Below are 20288 nucleotides of genomic sequence, written 5' to 3'. Positions count from 1 at the left end.
GTGAGAATGGGTGTTTAACCATCAACTAAGGCTATATCACGGTAAGGCAGCAAGCCCTGTATACTTACGCCCCATGCAAAGAAAGAACAGTGTGCCCGAGACGAGAGCTAAGCCCAGGGCAGCCAACCCACACTGTATTGGCAGGTGCTAATCATTGCGCCACCGGACCGCGCATGGGTTTACAAGCAAATGGACAACAATTATTTAAGAAGACAAATAATAACACTAATATTAACACCTTTAAGTCAAGTTATGCTTTAATGTAACTTTAAGAGATTCAAAACAGCTCACAATACTAGCATCTTATCAAGCCCTATAATATTACATCCTGTAGAAAATAAATGATATAAGGGTGGCAGTGATATTTGACATACACACGAAGATACTTTTATGCCACCAGAAGCCAAATATTTTGAAATAATGCATACACTGCTGTTTTCAAGATTTCAGCTACAGGTACAAGCTGTTGGGACAAAGGCTTCAGAATTCTGTACAAACCTTAAACTTAAATTGGATGAAAATTTGTGCTTAAAAATGTCCACGTCAGTGCTCTTAGTCCAATTCACGGCAACCTATAAAAGTTTTTTATCAGTACATCTAATTAGATCTCTATGCAGAAAATACTTTTTTTAATCTTTATTTCACAGTTTATTTCCTCCAATAAAATGATTTACTGTCTAAAAAAGTAAAATATGATACAAGTGTGAATTATCCATATCCAGAATTATAAAGTGATATGCTAGAATTTCTCCAATTATAGTTTCCAAGAGACAAATGTCCCTAAGGTAGATGTTAGAATCCTATAAAGGACAACATGGCAAAAAATGATAGCAATAAGATACTGAGGGATAATGATGCATTAATTATACATTCTGGTATTAAAATAAGAAACATATCACAGCATATATTTTTTTCCAATTTTTTTTTTAATGAAACATGTATAAAGAAAGAGAAAATATCATGAAAAAAATTTGAAGTTCAGAAAAGATATATTTGTTTTGTTGTCAAGTGACATCACAATCTTTATGTTATACTCACTTGCCACACTCCATTTTCGCAAACTGTTATGCACATTTCAATTTCTGCTTACCTAGTTTAAATGGCACTTTAAAAACGTATTTTCATCTTTTTTCGTTGTTGTTTGCACCTTTTTTGAAAATTTAAAAATTCTGTTTGTGCATAACAGCAGATGCTCGATGGAATGTTCGCAAAAGGCACTGGTTTGCCAATCTGACAACAATTTTTGCCAAACTTTTGACATTTATATTTTCTCCTACTCCCACATGCTGGCATTTTTATCAAGTTTTTAAACAAAGTTTATAAATTAACCAACTCTCATTACTATAAAATAGTTATGATGCCAATCAAAATTGCAAACAATTATGCATGTGGTTGACATGCATTACATTTACATATGCAAAACAAAACTGCCATAGATATAATCACTATATGCTTGGCCAGGAAACGTGGATCTAGCAATTCTGGTAGAAAACGCATTATACTAACCTAGCAGATCTGCATGAAACAGAAATTAAGACAAGTAAACATAAGGAAGCGTCAGTGCAAGTAAACTGGCAGTGAATTGTACAGATTGACCAGCACAGTTTGAAAATTGTTTCTTGCAACCTTTATTGCAACAGGTTTGCTCATTTCTGACAGCCCACATGATCCCAATTTTACAAATGGTGTTTATGATGCTTAATTTTACACATGTAAAGCCTCAAGCTTCATAAATAAATGTAGCAAAACTCTCAGGTAGCTTCACAGCTCAGACTTGATGCCTGAAGGAGTTTTCTCTTCTAAATCAATGGATGCCTGCATCTCTGGGACCATCGCATTAGCACTCTCCAAGCCTGGTGACTCTGGTTCAGACTTCTTCAAACCTTCATCTGAAAAAAGCTTATCACCACTTCTTCCTTTATCTGTCTCTACAGACTTATCATTAGCACTCTCCAAGCCTGGTGACTCTGGTTCAGACTGCTTCAGACCCTCATCTGATGAAAGACCATAATTACCTTTTCCTTTATCTGTCTCCACAGACTTATCACGTTCACCTTCTTCAGATGTATATCCTGGTATCTCTGTTTCTATTTTTGCTTGATCAGTGTCCATTATGTCAGCCATTTTTGTTTCTGTTTCCACTGAATTATCTTTCCCTGTCTCCGTTACCAAAATATCGTTCCCCTTCATGCCCTCAATTTCGTCTCTCTTGGTCTCCACAGCATCATCTCTCTTTGTTTCCAAGGCATCGTATTCTGCTGCTTCCATCTTTACTTCATCTCTGTTTGACTCCATCTCCAAGCTATCTGCTTCACCGGTCACTTTGCTTTTATTTGTCTCAACAATTCCAACTTCTTCTAATGCTACTACTATGCCTTTCTTTATTTCTAACTCTGCTTCCCTGTTACTTTCTTCAATTTGATTTTGTACCCCTTGTGCCTGCGTTTCAGACTTCTCTGTCTGATTGTTGTCATCCATTGTTAGATCACTCTGATTGTTAGTGACATCCTCTTTTGGCTCTTTCTTCTCTTCTCTTTCTTCTTCATCTGGCTTAACAGCCTCAGCTGCTTCCACTTTGTTCCATCTGTTAGAGGGCTGGAATGGTGACAAATCTTCTGGAAGGGGAAGAAAATTATGAGTCGCCATGGTCTTATCCCGAGTCCATGAATCATAGTTTTCTTGAATGTACTTGAAGGCCATGTCAATGCTTGTGTATGAGGTTCTCTCATGTTCCTCTGTCCCTAATATTTGGAGAAAAAAAAAAAGAATAAGATAACAATTTACACAGGAGAAAAAATAACCAGTGCAGTTACAAGACAAATAATGGTATGTTCTATTACATCTTACATGAGGGCATATGCATTTTAAAATTGTCAACTTAATCTGAAACTTCTAGATGAAACTGCAAAATGAAACCACTTACGTGAGCATGCAAAAATCAGTAAAATTTAATAAGAGGTCATTTTAAAAATACTATAAATGCACAATATTTAGATAGGAAACAAACAAATCAATTTCTCTGTACTTTTAACTACTTGATGCCCAAGTGCTTGGATTGATATAGACAAATATTTATCACTTTGCCATGCAAGGCAGGTAAAGAACCAGCACACTACCTGCAGATACAGAACAGCAGTCCTCCGAGTCTGCAGTGTTAAGGAGAACATTGATAGGAACATAGCTAGCAGCAAAGTTGACAGCTCGCTGGAGTACAACCAGATAAACAACAGTCACATGTGAGAAGACAACCATATGAACCACCAATCATCAAAAGAAAATGTTAACATAAAAGGGAAACAAAAAGCTAAAAATATTGAATTCCACCTCAACTTCCAAATAAGCAAGAATATTTCAGCAACAGCAAAACATTTGCATTTCTGGTACTATTTGTGATTCGGTATATTTCCTGCAAAATCTAGGACATCCTTTCAGCACTTCTCTCTTTCTGCCAGCATAGAATGAGAAAATGTTTACCTCTTTTATTAACTGTTTCACATCTGCTGGCCACTCACTGCGCTTAAATGCATGGACTGAGTCTGTAAACACAATGCTAAAAACCCTCTCTTTGAAATCCTCCAGAAATTGCTTTGCCTGGTGACAGAAAATCCTCCCTCATATCATCATCATGAACATTCTTCAAGCACATATGTATATCTAGGTACATATGTAGTTACATACAAAGTTATAAATGTTACTTACATAGTTTTATATATAGTTATGTTTTCACCAAAACTGTAAATTCCATGCTTTTTTCCTTCTCTTCTTGTTCTCTTTAATATCATACTTAGGACCTGTGTTATTTACTTATTGCACAACCACCATAAAGATTGCTTCTTCAGTCTGCAAACATCTTTTACTCTGCATTTGGATATTAGCATCTTACAACAAATTGCAGTCATGTGAAAAAAAGTTATTGCCTTTATGTTGCCCAGGCTCTTATGCACCACCAGTTAACCCTATCAGGCTATTTAATAATATTTGAATTTATCTGTTCACAGAAATAGTGCTAAAGAGTCCAGTGACTTTAAACTCTTTAATTATAAAGATGCAGCCAGACTGAACACATTCCTCACTAAAGCTAACACTGCAGCCTCTAACACCAAATCAGTCCATTCCTCCATGGTGGTCCAGGGAAGAGGACAGACGTTCCCAAGGAGAATTTTCTGCTAAAATTCTAGCTCTCATTCATCGGGTGCATTGTCTAATCTATACCTTGTGTTGTGTTCTTTTTTCCCCATCCACTATACACCCACACTCAGCCAACCTTGGAATCCACAAAAGACCCTGCTTTTTCCCAGACAAAAGTGTGTTTTCTTTGGTGCGTTGTTCAATCAAACAGATCTTTATTTGTGCTCTCTGATGTGTTATAACTCAGATGACACAAATCTCTTTCGCTCTAGTGATACAAGTTCATCTCTTTCACATGACGAGGACATATGTACAACATGCTAATTCGTTCAGACTGACATGCTCACACAGGTAAATTAGTTTAAAGAAGTAGATTTATTCACACTATTTACACATACAACTACTATATCTATTCTAACCTACCTTACTAAAACCTAATACCTATCTCCCTGGGGTGGGGAAAGAGGGGGTTGAGTGACGTGAGCCTCTTTTCAGCAGGACCATAGCACCTTGAGGCAAAATGATACTTCTCTTGTACTCAGTGTGCTTTTACTTAAAGGGAGTGGTCGAGTGACATGAGCCGCTTTCTAGCAGGACCAAGACACCTTGCAGCAGAATGGTACTTCTCTTGTACTCAGAACCAAAGTTTTACTGCTTTTTCCAAGCAGGACCAGCCACCTTTTTGGTAAACAGATGAAAGCATTGAATTTTGCCTACTTTTTATACTGGACAGTTTGGGTGCTATGTCACCCGCTGTTGTCGTCCGTCTCATGCTGCGCTGCTCGCGTAACCAAGTTATGGGGTGAAGGGGGTGCAAAGTTGAGGGAACAAGCACTGTCAGCAGTACACGATGCTTTAAACAAGTGCTCCCACTACAAAGACTACATTATATTCTGCTTTCCTGCAGTGTAATCAAAAGCAGAACAGGTGTCAGTGTTACACAGTGTTTGCCAAAAAGGGTCATTTATAAAGCCGATTTTTAGTAAACTTACCAAAGTAAATGTGACAATACCACCATAGCTGTGGGCCACAATTGCAATGTTTCTAGCAGCTGCTTTCTGTACAAAATGGCGCCAGATATATATCCCATGATCCTCTGGAGTTTGGTTGTCCTGTAAGAGCAATGACATCTCAGTTTATAAGCTATTGATAAGACTGTTCCACTTTATCAAGGTAAATTCTATAAATGTTTTAAGTTTAACAAAGGCCATGGCAACAAATATTTGTAAACAGCTGTTTCAACTTATATGAAAATAGAAGTTAGTAATCAAATAATAATTAATACAACATGAGCATAATAATCTATGAGGTTGCATAAATGTTTCACAATTTTGTACTCAATGATGAAATTATACCTTGACATCCTCCAATTTCCCATTGATGGTGACCTGGTTCAAATTAGTATTAAATACAATGACTTCAAAACCCTTTTCAAAAGCACGCCGGATGTAAGGTATCTGTGAACCCTTTTCCAGATTTTCATTGATGATGAGCTTGCGTGTCCACTGGCCAGCTCTGACAACACCTGCTCCATGGATAAGAAGCATGAGCTTGTCTGAATTGGTCAAAGCACCAGGAGACATGAAAATAAAACTCTGAGGGTCCTCTTTCCTTGCATCCTCCTAAGACCAATTCAGAAGAATGAAATGTCAATAGATATAAGCAGTATGACACTTCTGTGTATGTGCAAAAAGTTGCTTTTGCATAAACACACATATACCCAGACTAAACACATACACAAGTATATTCTAGCAGATTATTGACAATATTCATCTCCTACCCTCAACACACACCAACTTGCCCAAGCAAGTACATACATATGCCACCCCCCAACATACCCCCCCTACCAATCTGCATGCATGCACACATATATACATTTAGTAACACATAGGCATATATCAAATACACCATCATAAAGATCCCCATCACGCAACATCCCCCAACAGTTAGGCATCTCTCCTATTCAAGTCATGTAACAGATCAGAATACTTACTGGAATGTACACCCTTTCTAGTTTTAGCTCCTTTTCCATGATGTCATATACATACTCTGTCACAAGCTGTAATACAAGATGCATGCAGCACTGAGAGTAAGAGATCTACGCACACACACACACAAGTGAAAATTTCTGTGATTAAATATCATCCAAAGAGTCAGTGATAATCATCACATGATCAAAAATCACAGATAAGAGAGGAAAGAGGAGAAAAGAAGTAAACGCTTATATCCATTAAAATATGATTTACTCTTCAAAATTTAACTCTGCATTTAATTAAAAAAAAAAAAACAAAGTTGTTACACTCCAAAAAATATTTTGCCCATATCTTTCTTCATTATATGGCTTTCAAAGCAGTTACAAAATAGCCTAGGGATCCTTTCATTAACTCATTATTTCCTCTCACCTCCCCAAGAGCATCATATCTCTGCTGATTGTAATTGTGGTCATTTTGTCGTTCATAAAAGTTGAAGGGTTCTCCTGTACTTATGTGCCTCAGCTCACCATCTGGAAATTAAATTAACTTTATGAAAGTTTTTGAAAATCAAATTCATTAATATTCATTAATATTAATAGAAAGTTGTACATGGTTGAAACTTTGCTTAATAAAAATGAAACAAAAAATTTGATAAAAATGCACATCATTTTCTACATATTAGGAAAAAGATTTATCTTACAGCTCTTTCAACTATAATTTACACCACATTTACTTAAAACAAGCATCAGATAGCAAAATATAATCTTTCATACAACCAATTTATGGTTACCATGCATTAAATGTTAATACAATGTATCCTAATCACATCAAAATATGAAGTGTGGCATGGTGTGTCAAACAATGAACATTTTGAAATGGAAAACTCTTAATAAAATGTTCTTAGTAAAGCTTCAAGTTATTTCCTCTCACATCTGACTCAGTATCACTTACAATCATTAAATCTGTAACCAAACTCTTCCATTGTGCTTGGAAAATTATATTTCTCAACAGGATCTGAAATTTAAAATAAACTGATTCATGCAAAAGTTTGAAACATCTAATGTTAGAAACAAGTGAAATCTGAATATGAAAATAAGGATGATGTAATCGATATGACTCATAACAAAGTTTATGCAATATGTCATCTTTGCTTCATTCTTATTTCTGTTTGCCCAAGTTAAATAGTAGCTGTTGCTACTTGCTATAAATAATGGAAAAGTAAAACTACAATGAGGATATTTATGAAATTTTTTTAACAGGCTCTGATGTGCAATGACAATATATATTGGATTAAAAACTGGACAACACCTAATGTATCAACTAATTTGGGCCTCTTGATTTATAAGAATGATATGAATGAATAAATGATTATGTATATATATTTGTGTGTATTATGGACTGTGTTTAAAAAATACCTATATGAAAAATGTTTCACTAACATATGAAATGAATACTACATGAAATATCAGATACTACAACAAAGCAATGTTGCAATAATGTTGTATTTTAGTAATTCTTGTAAATCTTAATTAGTAAAATAAAAAAAGCAAATTGTAGTAAAAATAAACATTATAACAATTTGACAACTGATATGATTAACAAATAGAATAGTACAATGACAACAAAATGACAGCTTCTTACGAGGAACTTCGGCAGGATTTTCACCGCTGGTAAAGAACTGTCCCAAAATACACACACACACAAAATGGAAAACTCAATTCATTTCCAGTACATCATAATTTATATGCTACTTCCACATGATTTCTTCCACATAATTTATATGCTACTTCCACATGATTTCTGTGTGTATAAGATTCTAATATTCACAATAACTATGTAGTTAAGTAGAACATGTAGTAGTGGTTCTTATTACTTTACTATGTATATATTACCATGGCATTTACACACAAATCTTGTTTCCATGCTCACTGCAATTAGTCCAGTTACATGGTTAACTTGAAAATTTCCTAAGTATACCATTCCTGAATTTGCATTATATGCCTGCATTATCCTTACCTTTTTGAAAAAACTCACAATTCGTGACATATCGATATTATTTATGATGTCTGCATCAACCTGCATATTAAAAATTTGAATAAATAATGTGCATTAATAATGTCTACTATTCAGAAAAAGTCAGCTGCAGAATATTGAATCACTAGATGGCTAAAGGGACAAAAATACTGATCTACAAAAGGAGATTGTCACATAAAGAGGCACAAAAGCCCCTCTAAACTTATGATACGGTTTTTCTTTTAAAAGTGCTCTTGCATATATATGTACGCGTCCCATAATCTTAATAATAATATTAATCAATATTAATAAAACAATTATGACAAAAACAATATACCAAGTGGAGATGCACACACAAATAAAAAAGCAACAACTTCATAATGACTCAGATCTTATGTAGCAAATGATAAATATTGCTTTGAAGTTAATCTATATCCTCTGCACAGAATTTTTTTTTTTAATATTGTTTTCAGGACATTATGTTTCCTCATGTATGATATGATCCTAACTCACGGTTTGATTCACTTATAACAAATGCATACTTACACAGATAGATAACAGTAATAAGACAAAAAGAGTAAAAAGTCTGCTTTTACGAGAAATGTGCAAATTATTTTTACAATATCTATGGCAAAAGTAACTGGCAATATTTACAACTCTTTCTAATGCACAGTAGAGACGGTAAACTCGCATACTGTCGGAAATCCCTGCATGTGACGTCACTTATTGCGCGACTCAATTATTACTTCTAGTAGCCTGTCTTTATAACAAAGAAAGTACTTCGGTTACTCTGTTAAAAGAAACAAAAAAGTAAATGCTTACTAATGAAGCAAGATTTGCTACCATGAGTAGACAGTCAATTATTTTTTTCATGCGTTGGCCTAAAATGTCGAAACCGAAAGTGATCTGTTTTTGTCATTTCAACAGTAGAGAGCTCTTCTGGTCTTGGTAGAGACAGACGTTAAGACTGTTTGTTGGATGACCAAATCAACCAGAGCTTGGGTTTAGACTGATGGTAGTCGCCAGTCGCTGTACAACGCTACTTGTATGCTGTACAAGTGGTTCTTATGACATATCATGGATAAGAATACTAGCAGACCCAAAATTTTGGTTGGCTGCACTGGCAGTGTTGCTTCTGTGAAAGTTCCACAGCTGCTGGATGCCTTGACGAAATTGCCGTTTGAGGTAAATCACTGGATCGTATACTAACTGCGTGAAAGTTGACGCACTTGAAGTAAAGCGACTTTCCACACCCCGCACCTCCCCTAAAAACCACTCGGTTTTAATAGTATGTGCTTTTAATAATAGAAAAGTAATACTCACTGTAGTCCTTCTCAGTTGCTTGTTTCGACAGCGGCAATTGTTTGTGTCATTTTATATTCTCGGATGTAGCTGTATAAATAACCCGCTAGACGACCAACGAGAAATTAGATTTCAGGATGCGAGACCGCCACTTCGAAAGTTTTAACAGCTGTTGCTTAAGAATAATGTACTTGGAGGAGAATAATCCGTAGCTGTTATTTTCTAGATTAAGCATTAAAGTTTAAAGTTTATTGCAGTTTTTAACTGGACAAACGTATGACCAAGTTTGGCAAAGATTATTTTTTTAATAATCATTTTGTTTGTGTGTGTGTGTGTGTGTGTTTTACCTTTCTGTTTGTGTATTAGTAAGAGCCAGAAATGGTTGTACCTCCTATGAAAACTCAGATCTTTCTCTGTCATTTTTACCTTGATGGAGATTCTCATCACTTTTTCTTTTATCTTTTGATTCCACAAGCACCACACACACTCACACGTGTGCGCACACAGATGTGCACCAGCAAATATTCATGCTGCTGCAAATATCAGTAGTCATTTCAGCTGGCCAGTTATGTTTCCTGGTTATTGAACAGAACAGGAAAACAAATTTAATTGGAGATAACTTCACTACGTACCAGAACTGCAAATGAAATTGCAAATGAAGCACCTATATTTGTCAGTACATTGATATATCTTTTTAACTTCAGCCAGAAGTACAGTTGGTCACAACGAAAAATTCTCGACATTTTTTTGACATTCAGTCTCTATCCTGCCCAGTCTACACAGATGAGGATGAGTGGGAGGTACGTGAGAATACTGCATTTCATATATTTTCATAAGCTTCAGAAATAAAATTAAGAAGACTAAAAAGTTTAAAATCCAGAGTAAAAGTTTCTGTGTTGAAACAGCCTTCATGCACTCCAGTCCAGTAATTGTGTTATGCTGTTTTAATTTGAAATACTCATCAGGACTGTGGTAATGATATTTTATGTACACTGCTCTGAAAGGGATGGCGACAAATGAATGATCCTGTGCTACACATAGAGCTTCGAAGATGGGCAGACCTCATGGTGATAGCCCCTCTCGATGCCAACACCTTGGCCAAAATTGCAAATGGACTTTGTGACAACCTACTGGTTAGTATATTTGAAGCTGGGGGTGGTGCTAGTTGTAACCACTTATCTAACACATAAAATGTGTGTAAATCAGTTAAGAGAGCCCCAGAGCATGCAAAGAATATTCGCTAAGAAGTCTGTAAAAGTTAAATGATTTTAGTTTAGAGGTCTTATCATGTCAACAAGTTTATATTAATCCAGAGATATAAAACCTGATATTTTGTTGTTAGATGTTATCAACACATTTTTACATGTTTAAAAATAAAATGGTAGTAAATAAAAAGGAATTAAAGTTTCTTAATATCAAGGATCAAGATCACAGTAATACTAATACATATTCATTGCTGTATATTCTTTATGCAAATGGTCAGTAATTTTATCTGAGGATCTGAAAACCCCCAGCTAATTTTATCTAAGAACCTGAAAAAGCAAAGGCTGGAAAGCACTCACACATATAATATCAATAAAGACTACCGTATTTCTGCATGTGCAAATGTTTGCATTATTTTAAACAAACATGCATGTTACTGTTAGCAAAATCTTGCAAAGTACAAATGCAAATTTAAATATACTGATCATTCTCTTAAATTTTCATGGTTTTGCTTAATTGTGATGCCTTTGAAGCTGTATTAAAAGGCATAAAGATTGTCAGAGGGGTAAGCCATACTATTTTTTTAAGTTCTTTTATTTTTGTGCATTTAAAAATAATGCAGTTACTATGTGTATATTAAATATCTCTTTTTGTGGCACGAACTTTTGCATGCTGCAGACATGCATCGTGAGAGCATGGGACTTTCGCCGGCCACTGTTGTTTGCTCCAGCCATGAATACATGCATGTGGGATCATCCTCTAACAGGTCAACAGGTGGAGGTTATGAAGAGCCTTGGTTATTATGAAATACCATGCATTCGGAAGAAGCTTGCTTGTGGAGACACAGGTACTGCAAACATAACAAATGTCTGATCAAGATAGACCTTGACAATGATTATACCTTGTTAATAATGTTTTTATTTTATCTCTTTTGAAAACTTTCCCTTCCTGCATTATATACCTAGATTTCTTTGTATATTCTTTTCTGTATGATGTTCTTTTTCTATGATCAGCATTTTAATGTTTAAGGTAATTTAATGAACTGGTGTTTTTTCTGCTGTTGCTTTTTGCATGACATTTTCTGGGGCTTGGCTTTTTTTTATTTCTTTTGATGTCTTGAGTTTATTGTGACACTAACTGGTGTACCTGGTGTAGCCAGGCTGATTTCTCCCACAAAACTCTTACAGCTGTGACTTTATTGTCAGCTTTGTATTTAGCAAAAGGAGTACTTAGATCTGGAAATTTGTTCTCTCTGCTCATCCTGTCTTATCATCTTTCTCCCTTTTAATATAGTTAGTATTGAACAGTAGGGATCTCTCTCTTACACACACACACAACACAAATATACACTACCACACTCTTAAAATTCATGGAACGATTTATAAATGCATACTCAAAAATGCTAGAATGCTCTAGAGCAGTGGTTCTCAAAGTGTGGTCCGCGGGCATAAGTCAGGTGGTCCGCTGCTGACAGTCGTCATATGTCAGCAAACTGATGTTTAAAGTTATGCATTCCTCGCATTAACATTTTAATTACAAAGAACGAGGTATAAGTAGTTTTATGTCATCTTATTACCATACTAGTTTTACAAAAGGACATTTAGTTTTGAATTAAAATGAAACAAATGCGGCAATGTAAATTTGAAATTCATAGTACAGACTGATTTTTAGGCCTTGGTGGTCCGCCATATTTTTTACTTAGGCCTTGGTGGTCCGCCATAGCTTTTACTTAAGCAAAGTGGTCCGCGGTCCGAAAAACTTTGAGAACCACTGCTCTAGAGCTCTGATAATGACCTCTCAGTGTGCTTATAGATCAGAATGAAGGGCAGCATATAACACTACAAACCATTTCCCCTCAGGGAGAAGTTGACCGTGTACTTCTGTTGACTGCCACATGTTTTAGTCTTGTTTTTTTTCTTCCTTATGATGTACTCTCTGAAATGTCGGTGATGTAAAAAGTGACATCAGTTTCAGTGACATACCACTATTTTCTTTGTTGATGCTTTAATTTGGAGCCATCATTCCCCTTTTACAACATTTTATAGCATAAAAATAAAGATAATCTGGAACAAAATTTGTGAACTTAATGTGGTCTGTAACCTTATCACAGATCACAGGAATACTTTTAGAAAGTTTGGTTTGGATTGGAAAAACAACGTGGATTTGCACATCATTTGTAGAAATTGAGCATTATACAGAAACCAAATCTTGAAGATACTCTTCAAAGCAATCAGAAATGTCTACATTTCCTTTAAACCAAACATCACTCTGTTAGTCTCAGCAGATGAGGAATTCTAATTTTAAAAAAAAACAATCGTCTTAACAAAAGACTTCAAAAAGTACCCTTCTCAATCTACATTCATCTGTTAATGATTCTATCAAACACTAAAAGAACAGTAACCTCAATCTACATTTATTTGTTAATATTACTATCAAGGCATCCCACTGTTGCTGTTGCTGCCTGACCTTGGCTCTCCACCCACTATTGAAGAACTAAAATAATCCATCATCCAGGTGAAAAATCACCAGGAAGTTGAGCTCACAAACAGCTTTCCTGTCCATTTTATGCTGTCCATGTTTTGTTCTTGTTCTTAGGCAGTAAGAGCATGCTCCTTAGGTGTGTGAGTATGCGTTTTACAAATTTTGCATTTATTATAATTATAATTGGTGATAAGTACCTCAGAGGCAAACCTCTGAAAGTCAATGTGGCGTCAACCCAGGATGATATAAATATTTAGAGTAGATATGACATTTATTACCTAAATTCCCCTCCTTGAAGTCTTTGAGAGAGCTCAGGTGTCTAGCATTGAAAAAGTACTTACGAAATCAGTCATGCTGGGCTGGTCATGCCAGCTATATGGCTAAGGCCAGAATCCTTCATCTGCTTCTACATGGTGAGCTATCTGACAGTTGTTGAAACAGAAGTTGCCCAAAGAAAAGATACAAAGATAACATCAAAGCACATTCATAATGTGGCTGCAGCTTGCCCCAAAACGTGCTGCTAGTGACAGACAAGGATGGCATGCCACTGTGCAAAATGCTTTTTCTAGAAGGATTGCTGTGGGACCTTCAATAAGTGTAAGATCAACACAGAACAGCAATAACACCTCATCTGATCTCCACTAGTTTTACCTGTCCCATATATCGTAGCAGTATCTGCACATCCTCTTTAGTAATCAGAAAACTTACACAAGGATCAAAGATAAAGTTCACAAATTTGTCATTTGTCATTTTTATGTAAGTGTACTACCAGTAATAATAAACCAGACCACAAACACACACACAGTGGTATTTATAAGATGAGAAAAATATTTTAGCATTAAACTATCTGTATTTGTTTTGCATCCACAGGAATGGGGGCAATGGCAGAGGTGGCTACCGTGGTGACAGCTGTAAAAAATACAATTGAGAAATCTCAGCAAACCTATTTTCCCGATGAACTCTTGGATTAAGGTGTCTCTTCTGAAGATAGACAAGGGTGGGAAATGCAAATATCGGAAAATTATGTGCAGATACTATTTAGATGTGATGATCTTCTCAGAACTTTTCCAAGGAATCCAAGTTCGCATCTGTGGGTGAATATATTTTGAAAGTATTTTTTTTTTCCATACTGGCCCAAGATATTAATAACTGAACATGTTTATATAAACCCTGCAGTATACTCACTGCTTGTCACTATGCAGTGCTACTGCATTGTTTAGCTATCGAATAGATCTAAAAGGATAGCCCTAACAGATTCTTTCATGGTTATAATCTTATCCCTCTTGAGTTCATGTGTACAAAATATGTGCTAAACATAAACAGTGGTATTGTTAGCCCAGTTGTTTTATTGTTTGTAGGTTGTTCATAACTCAGGGGAACATGATCATCATTGGCTTTTTGATTTATTGGTTTTTGAATTTTTGATAGTGAAAAGTTTTAAATTTATGAAAAAAAAGAACAAAATAAATGTGGCCTTTTAAGTCAGTAACCACTGTCAAATGTTTAGTTATTTTCTAGAAGCCATAGAAACAAACCACTCCCTAAAAAGCCCAGCAGTTGTTCAGCTAACACAAGCTTGCTCATGTTGTGCATTACTGGAGATGAGTAGGACTTAGATTGGCTTGAACAGTCTATGATTAACGCATGAGATAGTTAATAGTTGTCTTTGGATTTTAATACCTTCTGATCATTGATTTAGCATTCAGCAGTAACCTAAAAACTCTTGACCATTTTAGAAACAATGTAATCTTATCATTCCTTATGCAGAAGAGAGAGTTTTGAGTAACCTAAACTGTAAATTTTCTTTATTATTTCAAAGTTTTAAAAAATATTTTTAAAAATAAGGGTTTTCCCTTATGAACAAACAAAAAGGGGACCCAGGTCATGTCTTTGAAGGATCATGCAAACTCACTGTATAGTTCTGATATTTGGTTATCCATGCATGTTGCTCTGTATAGATTTATGAACAAGTTGCTCATAACCTGATGTTCTCAATAATTGGTTGTTGGTTCTATTGTAAGTGGAGAAGCATTGTTTAGTATCCAATATTTCACCAATGCATTAAACTTCAGGCTACCTAGAACTAATGAGTGTTTTTAGCAGGAGGCATTGATAATATATAATAGTGTAATCATTATAGATACTAGTAAAAACATAAGTAGGATGTATGATGTTTTTTATTGTGTGGTATGTCACTTTACAAAGCACAGAGGTAATTTTTCCCTTTTTTACTTCCATTTTTAAGCAAAAGGAAGGAACTGTTGGTGTTCTCCTTATGTGTGGGGTTTTATTTCATTTCCAGATCTTGTGTCCACTGCCCCATCCCACTGTTTATAATCATGTCTTTCATTGGAAGGAGCAATTAGTATCTGGCCAGTCATTTTCAGCTACATCCGTCATACCATTTTGAAGAGTGTAGGCCTTTGGCCATATATTTTCATAATGGAAAATCTACCCCAAATAACTTTTCCTAATTTTATGTTATACATTTTTATATGAACTAATCATGCCACGGATGGATGTACCATTTTCAGCTGTGTGCACTTGAGTACATAAGTCTTACATGTTGGGCATTTTAAGAGATCTTGTTGTCTCTTAATTAAACTTTCTTCATATGAATGTGGGATTTGATGGCATGCATATTTTTCCTTCTGTTTATGAACCAGGAAAAAATCTAGAAATCTGCATTCTGTTGTCTGGCTCACTGACTTTTGCATTAAGTGGCCTTAAGTGTCTTGAAGTGTGCTTATAACAACAACAATAGTAGTACATGAATGCTCTTCCACTTGGTGTCCAATAAATATAGCTATTCTTCTTGGCATATATTTCTCAATAGAGAAAAGTAAAATAACATAGAGCCTAAAACTAGGTTTCATTAACACTGAGCCACAGAAGTTTGATAGTCTCCATGCTGAACAATGCTTCTAGTGCAGAAATCATGCATATTTAGCCTCATTGTAACATCACACATCTAGAAAAGAAATTTGTGATTTTCGTAAAAGCAGTGCACCCATTAGATGTATTGGCTTCAGATAGTAACGTTTAATTCACCTTTAAGTGCATGCACATGCGAGATTAATAATAGAGAACTGCAAGTACATCTATGCTTTGGCTAACATTCTTCTATAGGACTAAGGGAAGATAGAAGGAAAGTGTGAAGAGGAAAGAGGAAAATAAAGTATTAATGAAATAGCATCACGAAAAAGTTCACAGACCTAATTAGACTCACTCTGAGTTGAGCTTTTATATTTTTCTTTTAATGCTCAGATTTATAAACAAGCCATTTCAACAAAAGGAGGTGATAACAGTTAGGTACAAGTATTTAAAAGTGGGGTTTAATTTCAGTTTTGTTTGACATTGTCATAGCTGGATATGTTCAATTGTTGTTCCATATTTAGTAACAATCCTCAGACCCTGTTAATAGATTTCATTTTACACAGTGAAAATCTGGTTGAGGTGTATGTGCTCTATTGAAAGCTTGAAAATACACATAAGTGACCGACATTTATTCTCATCAAGACAGCAGATATTGTACTCTGTGACACATAATGAATCATGGACTGCAGGTCATCGGTATCTTTAACAGACATTCCTTTCTTGTTTGCTCAGTCTCAATGTGTTCACCTCAAAAGGCACAATAATCATTAAAAATAAGCATATCTATAATGCTGTAAGTACTATGACTAGTATTGCTAAACATTTCCTTAAAATGCAGAGGAAGAGAAATTGTAAATTTATAGCCTGCACCATTTATCAACTATTACATTCTGGAATTTCTATGATTTTCAAATACTATAACTCCTTAAATTTTCTTTTCAGGGAGTCTCGCTCTTATGGTAAAGGAAGCTTTGAATATTATTTTAGTACTGATACATTATAATAATACTGATGTGGGGCTTTATTGTTATCATTGTCATCATCTAATGTGCCTTTGAATGCTAGTGTCTGCACGTTCCTCCAAAGGCTTTTCATGATTCTGTTCTGTGGTGAACATTTTTCATCTCTGCAGAACACCTGGCATTATAATTGGACCAATCTGCATTAAAGATTGCTGAATGAAATGTGTTCTAAATCAAATGTTGCACATTTTTTTTCCCCATCTTTAAAAAATACCTTTATAGATCTAGTATGATGCTTATATGAAGCTTATAACAAAGTCATTAGAATCTGTGCTTAGTGTTTTTTGTTTTGTTTTTTAGAAGGGTTAGGGTGTTATATAAGCCTTCTGTTTAAATTATGTTCCATTGGTTCCATACTATTGATAATTTATTTTCAATTCCAGCTTTTCATCACTTCCTCCTCTTCATTAGAAAATAAATTTTAATAAAATCTTATGAATTTTTGGTGGATGAGTATGCAATAACTTTTCCAGCTTTGCAGGAAATTTTGTAATTTGTACCTATAATATATAATTTGAAGGTGTATAATTTTTGTAGTGAATGCACAGTGGTATCTTTTCTGGATCCTACAATGACTGCAGCATTTACATATAATATTCTTAAAATAAAATCAGGCATTAAAAATAATTGAGCATCAATAAATGAAAAGCTCTTGTTTTTGTGATTGTGTTAAAGAGTGAGCAATTATGTATGCATACATATGCATTGCTGTTTGTGTGTGCATGCAAACGCACACACATAAAGTCTGGTCAAGATATTCTTGACTGACTAGATGTGAAGTTTAGAACTGTGATGCTAATGCATTTATGTAGAGAAAGGAAATACTCAGTTGGCTTAGCTATGCAATTCCAGTGTTGTAAGTCTTGAACATATTTATCAAGCCTTGTAGCTTATTAATACATTCTGGAATATCTGTCTCTAATGAAGTACTTGAAGTAAATCCTAGCCTCTAATACTTAATAATGTCAGTGTACTTCCTGATCTAATGTTTCTGTCTTTGCAGTTATCTTGGACCAGAACTTCCTATTTCACATTCTCATTACAATTAATTAGAGGTCAAAGGGATTTCTTTAAGTCCTTACACGGATATTTGCACAAATCTACAACCAATGGGAATTAGCCATATCAATGAACATTTATGACCTCTTTCGGCATATGTATACTAAGAACGGAGAATGGGGGAGGTGGGTGGCTATTTACTCAAATGATGGGAGTTTGTAGTACAGAGAACTGCACATGCTCATTTAAATGACCAGTATAAGTTTCCCAGAGAAAGTTTCTTACTACTAATGCAATCAGAGGTACAGAAATACAATGTTTAGTCTCCTTGATGATAATGAAATGATATAGCTTACATTTCATAAAATGCTTTTAACCCCTGCAGCCATTTTGGTAACATTTTAAAAATGTTCTATCAGGGTTTCACAGATTAGAAATTAAAGAAAATATCAAGACAAAGTCATCTGCTTGTCCTATGGTAGCTGTCAAAGATGAAGTCATAAAGAACAGAGTTACAGATTTTGTACACTTCTAAAACAATCTTATAAAGAAACAGAAATCAGACTGAAACGTTAGAACACAGTGGGGAACATAGTCAATCCACCATTGACTGCTAAACTATCATTCAAGCTTTTCCATACAAGAATGATTGATTTTAGCTTAGTTTTCTATTCACAACAGGACAGCATATTCTACTTCTTTAACAATTACAATGATCAACTTTAATGGTCTCAGTGGGCAATTTAAACATGGGAAGGGGTTCTAGTTACAGTAGGTTAAAAATAAAAATAGAACATGTTCACTGCAAGGTGCAGTGTTAAGATGCACAGTGAAAGGAAGACAAATTGTATATATATACTATAAAATAAACAACAACTTGCATCGAGAATAATCATGTGCGCATCTACATCACACACACACCATTGACACTTCATCTGAGGTTGAGCAGCTGGACAGCAGATGGCACAAACGATTTCAGGTGTCAGTTATTTTTGCATATTGGCATGGAATAGCGTTTACCTGAGCTTAATAGTATAAATTCTCTCGTTAGTACATGTTCAGATAGAGACAAAATGCGTGAAGCTTTCCTGTTTGTTGATCACAAAAAGAAGCTAAATCCCTCTGTCCGACACCAATTATCTTAGAACAGATGTGGACAATACTGTTCAGACTGTTCCTATCATGGACAGAGAGATTGCAAAACCAGCATACAAATGAAAAAGATAGACTTTCAATAAACAACTGGTAGAAACGGCCTAAGATTGCTTGACTAGCTGAAAAAGCTATTGAGCTTATGAAGAAGGTGCATTCTTTGTTGGCCACGTTTAACAGTGTGTTCGGTGTTTAAATTTCATTTGAGCTGGCACTAAAAAATAGTTCCCAGGTACCTGAAAGAGTTAACAATTTCAACAGGTTTACTGTGTATCGCACTGGTAGCAACAAGATCCTCTTTGATTCTTCTAAAGTCTATATTTACTTCTTTTGTTTTGTCTACATTTAACTCCAGAAAGTTCTCGTCGCAGCAATGTACAGCATTTGTGAAGGCATTACCATGATCTTTCTTAAGTGCCTGCAAAAGAGTTAACAATGCAGTGTCATCAGAGAACTTAATGAGGAAGCTGTTCTCCTCTGTACTTCTGTAGCTGTCAGTGTACATGATGAACAACAGGGGTGATAGACAACAGCCTTGTGGTGACCCAGTGCTTGTAAGAACAGTATCAGAATAATTACTATTTATATACACCCTCTGTTGTCTGCAAGTCAAAAAATCCACTATCTACAGAACCTGTTGATGTGGAAGATCAAAATCAGAAATCAGTCTCAAAGCCAAAAGGTAATGGTTTCACTGTATTGAATGCAGAACTAAAGTCAGCGAAGAGAAGTCTGGCATGCATCTTGGGCTTATCCCAATGTTTCTACAGTGTATTCAGAAGGAACAACTTGGCATCATCAACACCTCTCCCCTTCCTATAGGCAAATTGCAGCAGGTCCAATTTACTCTCTACAGTTGTTAATATGAGATTTTTGACAATTTTCTTGAAAGTTTTCATTACGAGGGAGGTTAGTGCTATTGGCCGCATATCATTTAGTTGACTAGGATGGAGTATTTCGGGGAGTGGCACGATGTTGAAAAGTTTCCAGGTTGCTGGAATGTGCCCTGAGTCAAGAAAGAGTTGAAAGAGATGTTGAAACACTCAGCCCAACTGCACAGCACAGTAGTGTAAGACCTGCCCACAGATCCCATCAGGCCCCTGCGACTTGTTGACCTTTAGCCATTCCATCACACAGA

The 20288-nt window shown here is 35.4% G+C and overlaps 2 protein-coding genes across 8 annotated transcripts; one reads left to right on the top strand and one right to left on the bottom strand.

Annotated features, from left to right (window-relative positions):
* Nucleotides 1-239: 239 nt before the first annotated feature.
* On the bottom strand, nucleotides 240-9455 carry LOC112553723. 7 transcript variants are annotated; one of them, XM_025221134.1, is made up of 11 exons: nucleotides 9438-9455; nucleotides 8118-8177; nucleotides 7743-7779; nucleotides 7053-7115; nucleotides 6531-6631; nucleotides 6122-6187; nucleotides 5484-5750; nucleotides 5121-5240; nucleotides 3475-3591; nucleotides 3117-3204; nucleotides 240-2741 (listed from the first exon to the last, which is right to left on the bottom strand). In XM_025221134.1, exons 2-11 carry the CDS (start codon nucleotides 8145-8147, stop codon nucleotides 1762-1764), a joined length of 1869 nt encoding a protein of 622 aa, XP_025076919.1. In that variant the 5' UTR covers nucleotides 8148-8177; nucleotides 9438-9455; the 3' UTR covers nucleotides 240-1761. The 7 variants fall into 7 exon arrangements, with proteins under 7 accessions (XP_025076919.1, XP_025076915.1, XP_025076917.1 ...); XM_025221130.1 differs by lacking the exon at nucleotides 9438-9455 and adding an exon at nucleotides 8937-9031; XM_025221132.1 differs by lacking the exon at nucleotides 9438-9455 and adding an exon at nucleotides 8958-9030.
* On the top strand, nucleotides 9055-17647 carry LOC112553724 (phosphopantothenoylcysteine decarboxylase-like). The gene is made up of 5 exons (XM_025221136.1): nucleotides 9055-9299; nucleotides 10121-10216; nucleotides 10421-10549; nucleotides 11298-11466; nucleotides 13971-17647. The coding sequence occupies exons 1-5, from the start codon at nucleotides 9192-9194 to the stop codon at nucleotides 14069-14071; spliced, it is 603 nt and encodes a 200-aa protein (XP_025076921.1). The 5' UTR covers nucleotides 9055-9191; the 3' UTR covers nucleotides 14072-17647.
* The last annotated feature ends 2641 nt before the right edge of the window (nucleotides 17648-20288 follow it).

Source organism: Pomacea canaliculata, linkage group LG13, assembly GCF_003073045.1.
Source record: "Pomacea canaliculata isolate SZHN2017 linkage group LG13, ASM307304v1, whole genome shotgun sequence".
NCBI lineage: Eukaryota > Metazoa > Mollusca > Gastropoda > Architaenioglossa > Ampullariidae > Pomacea > Pomacea canaliculata.
Note: the sequence above shows the minus strand (reverse complement) of the source record. Positions and strands in the feature narration are given on the sequence as shown.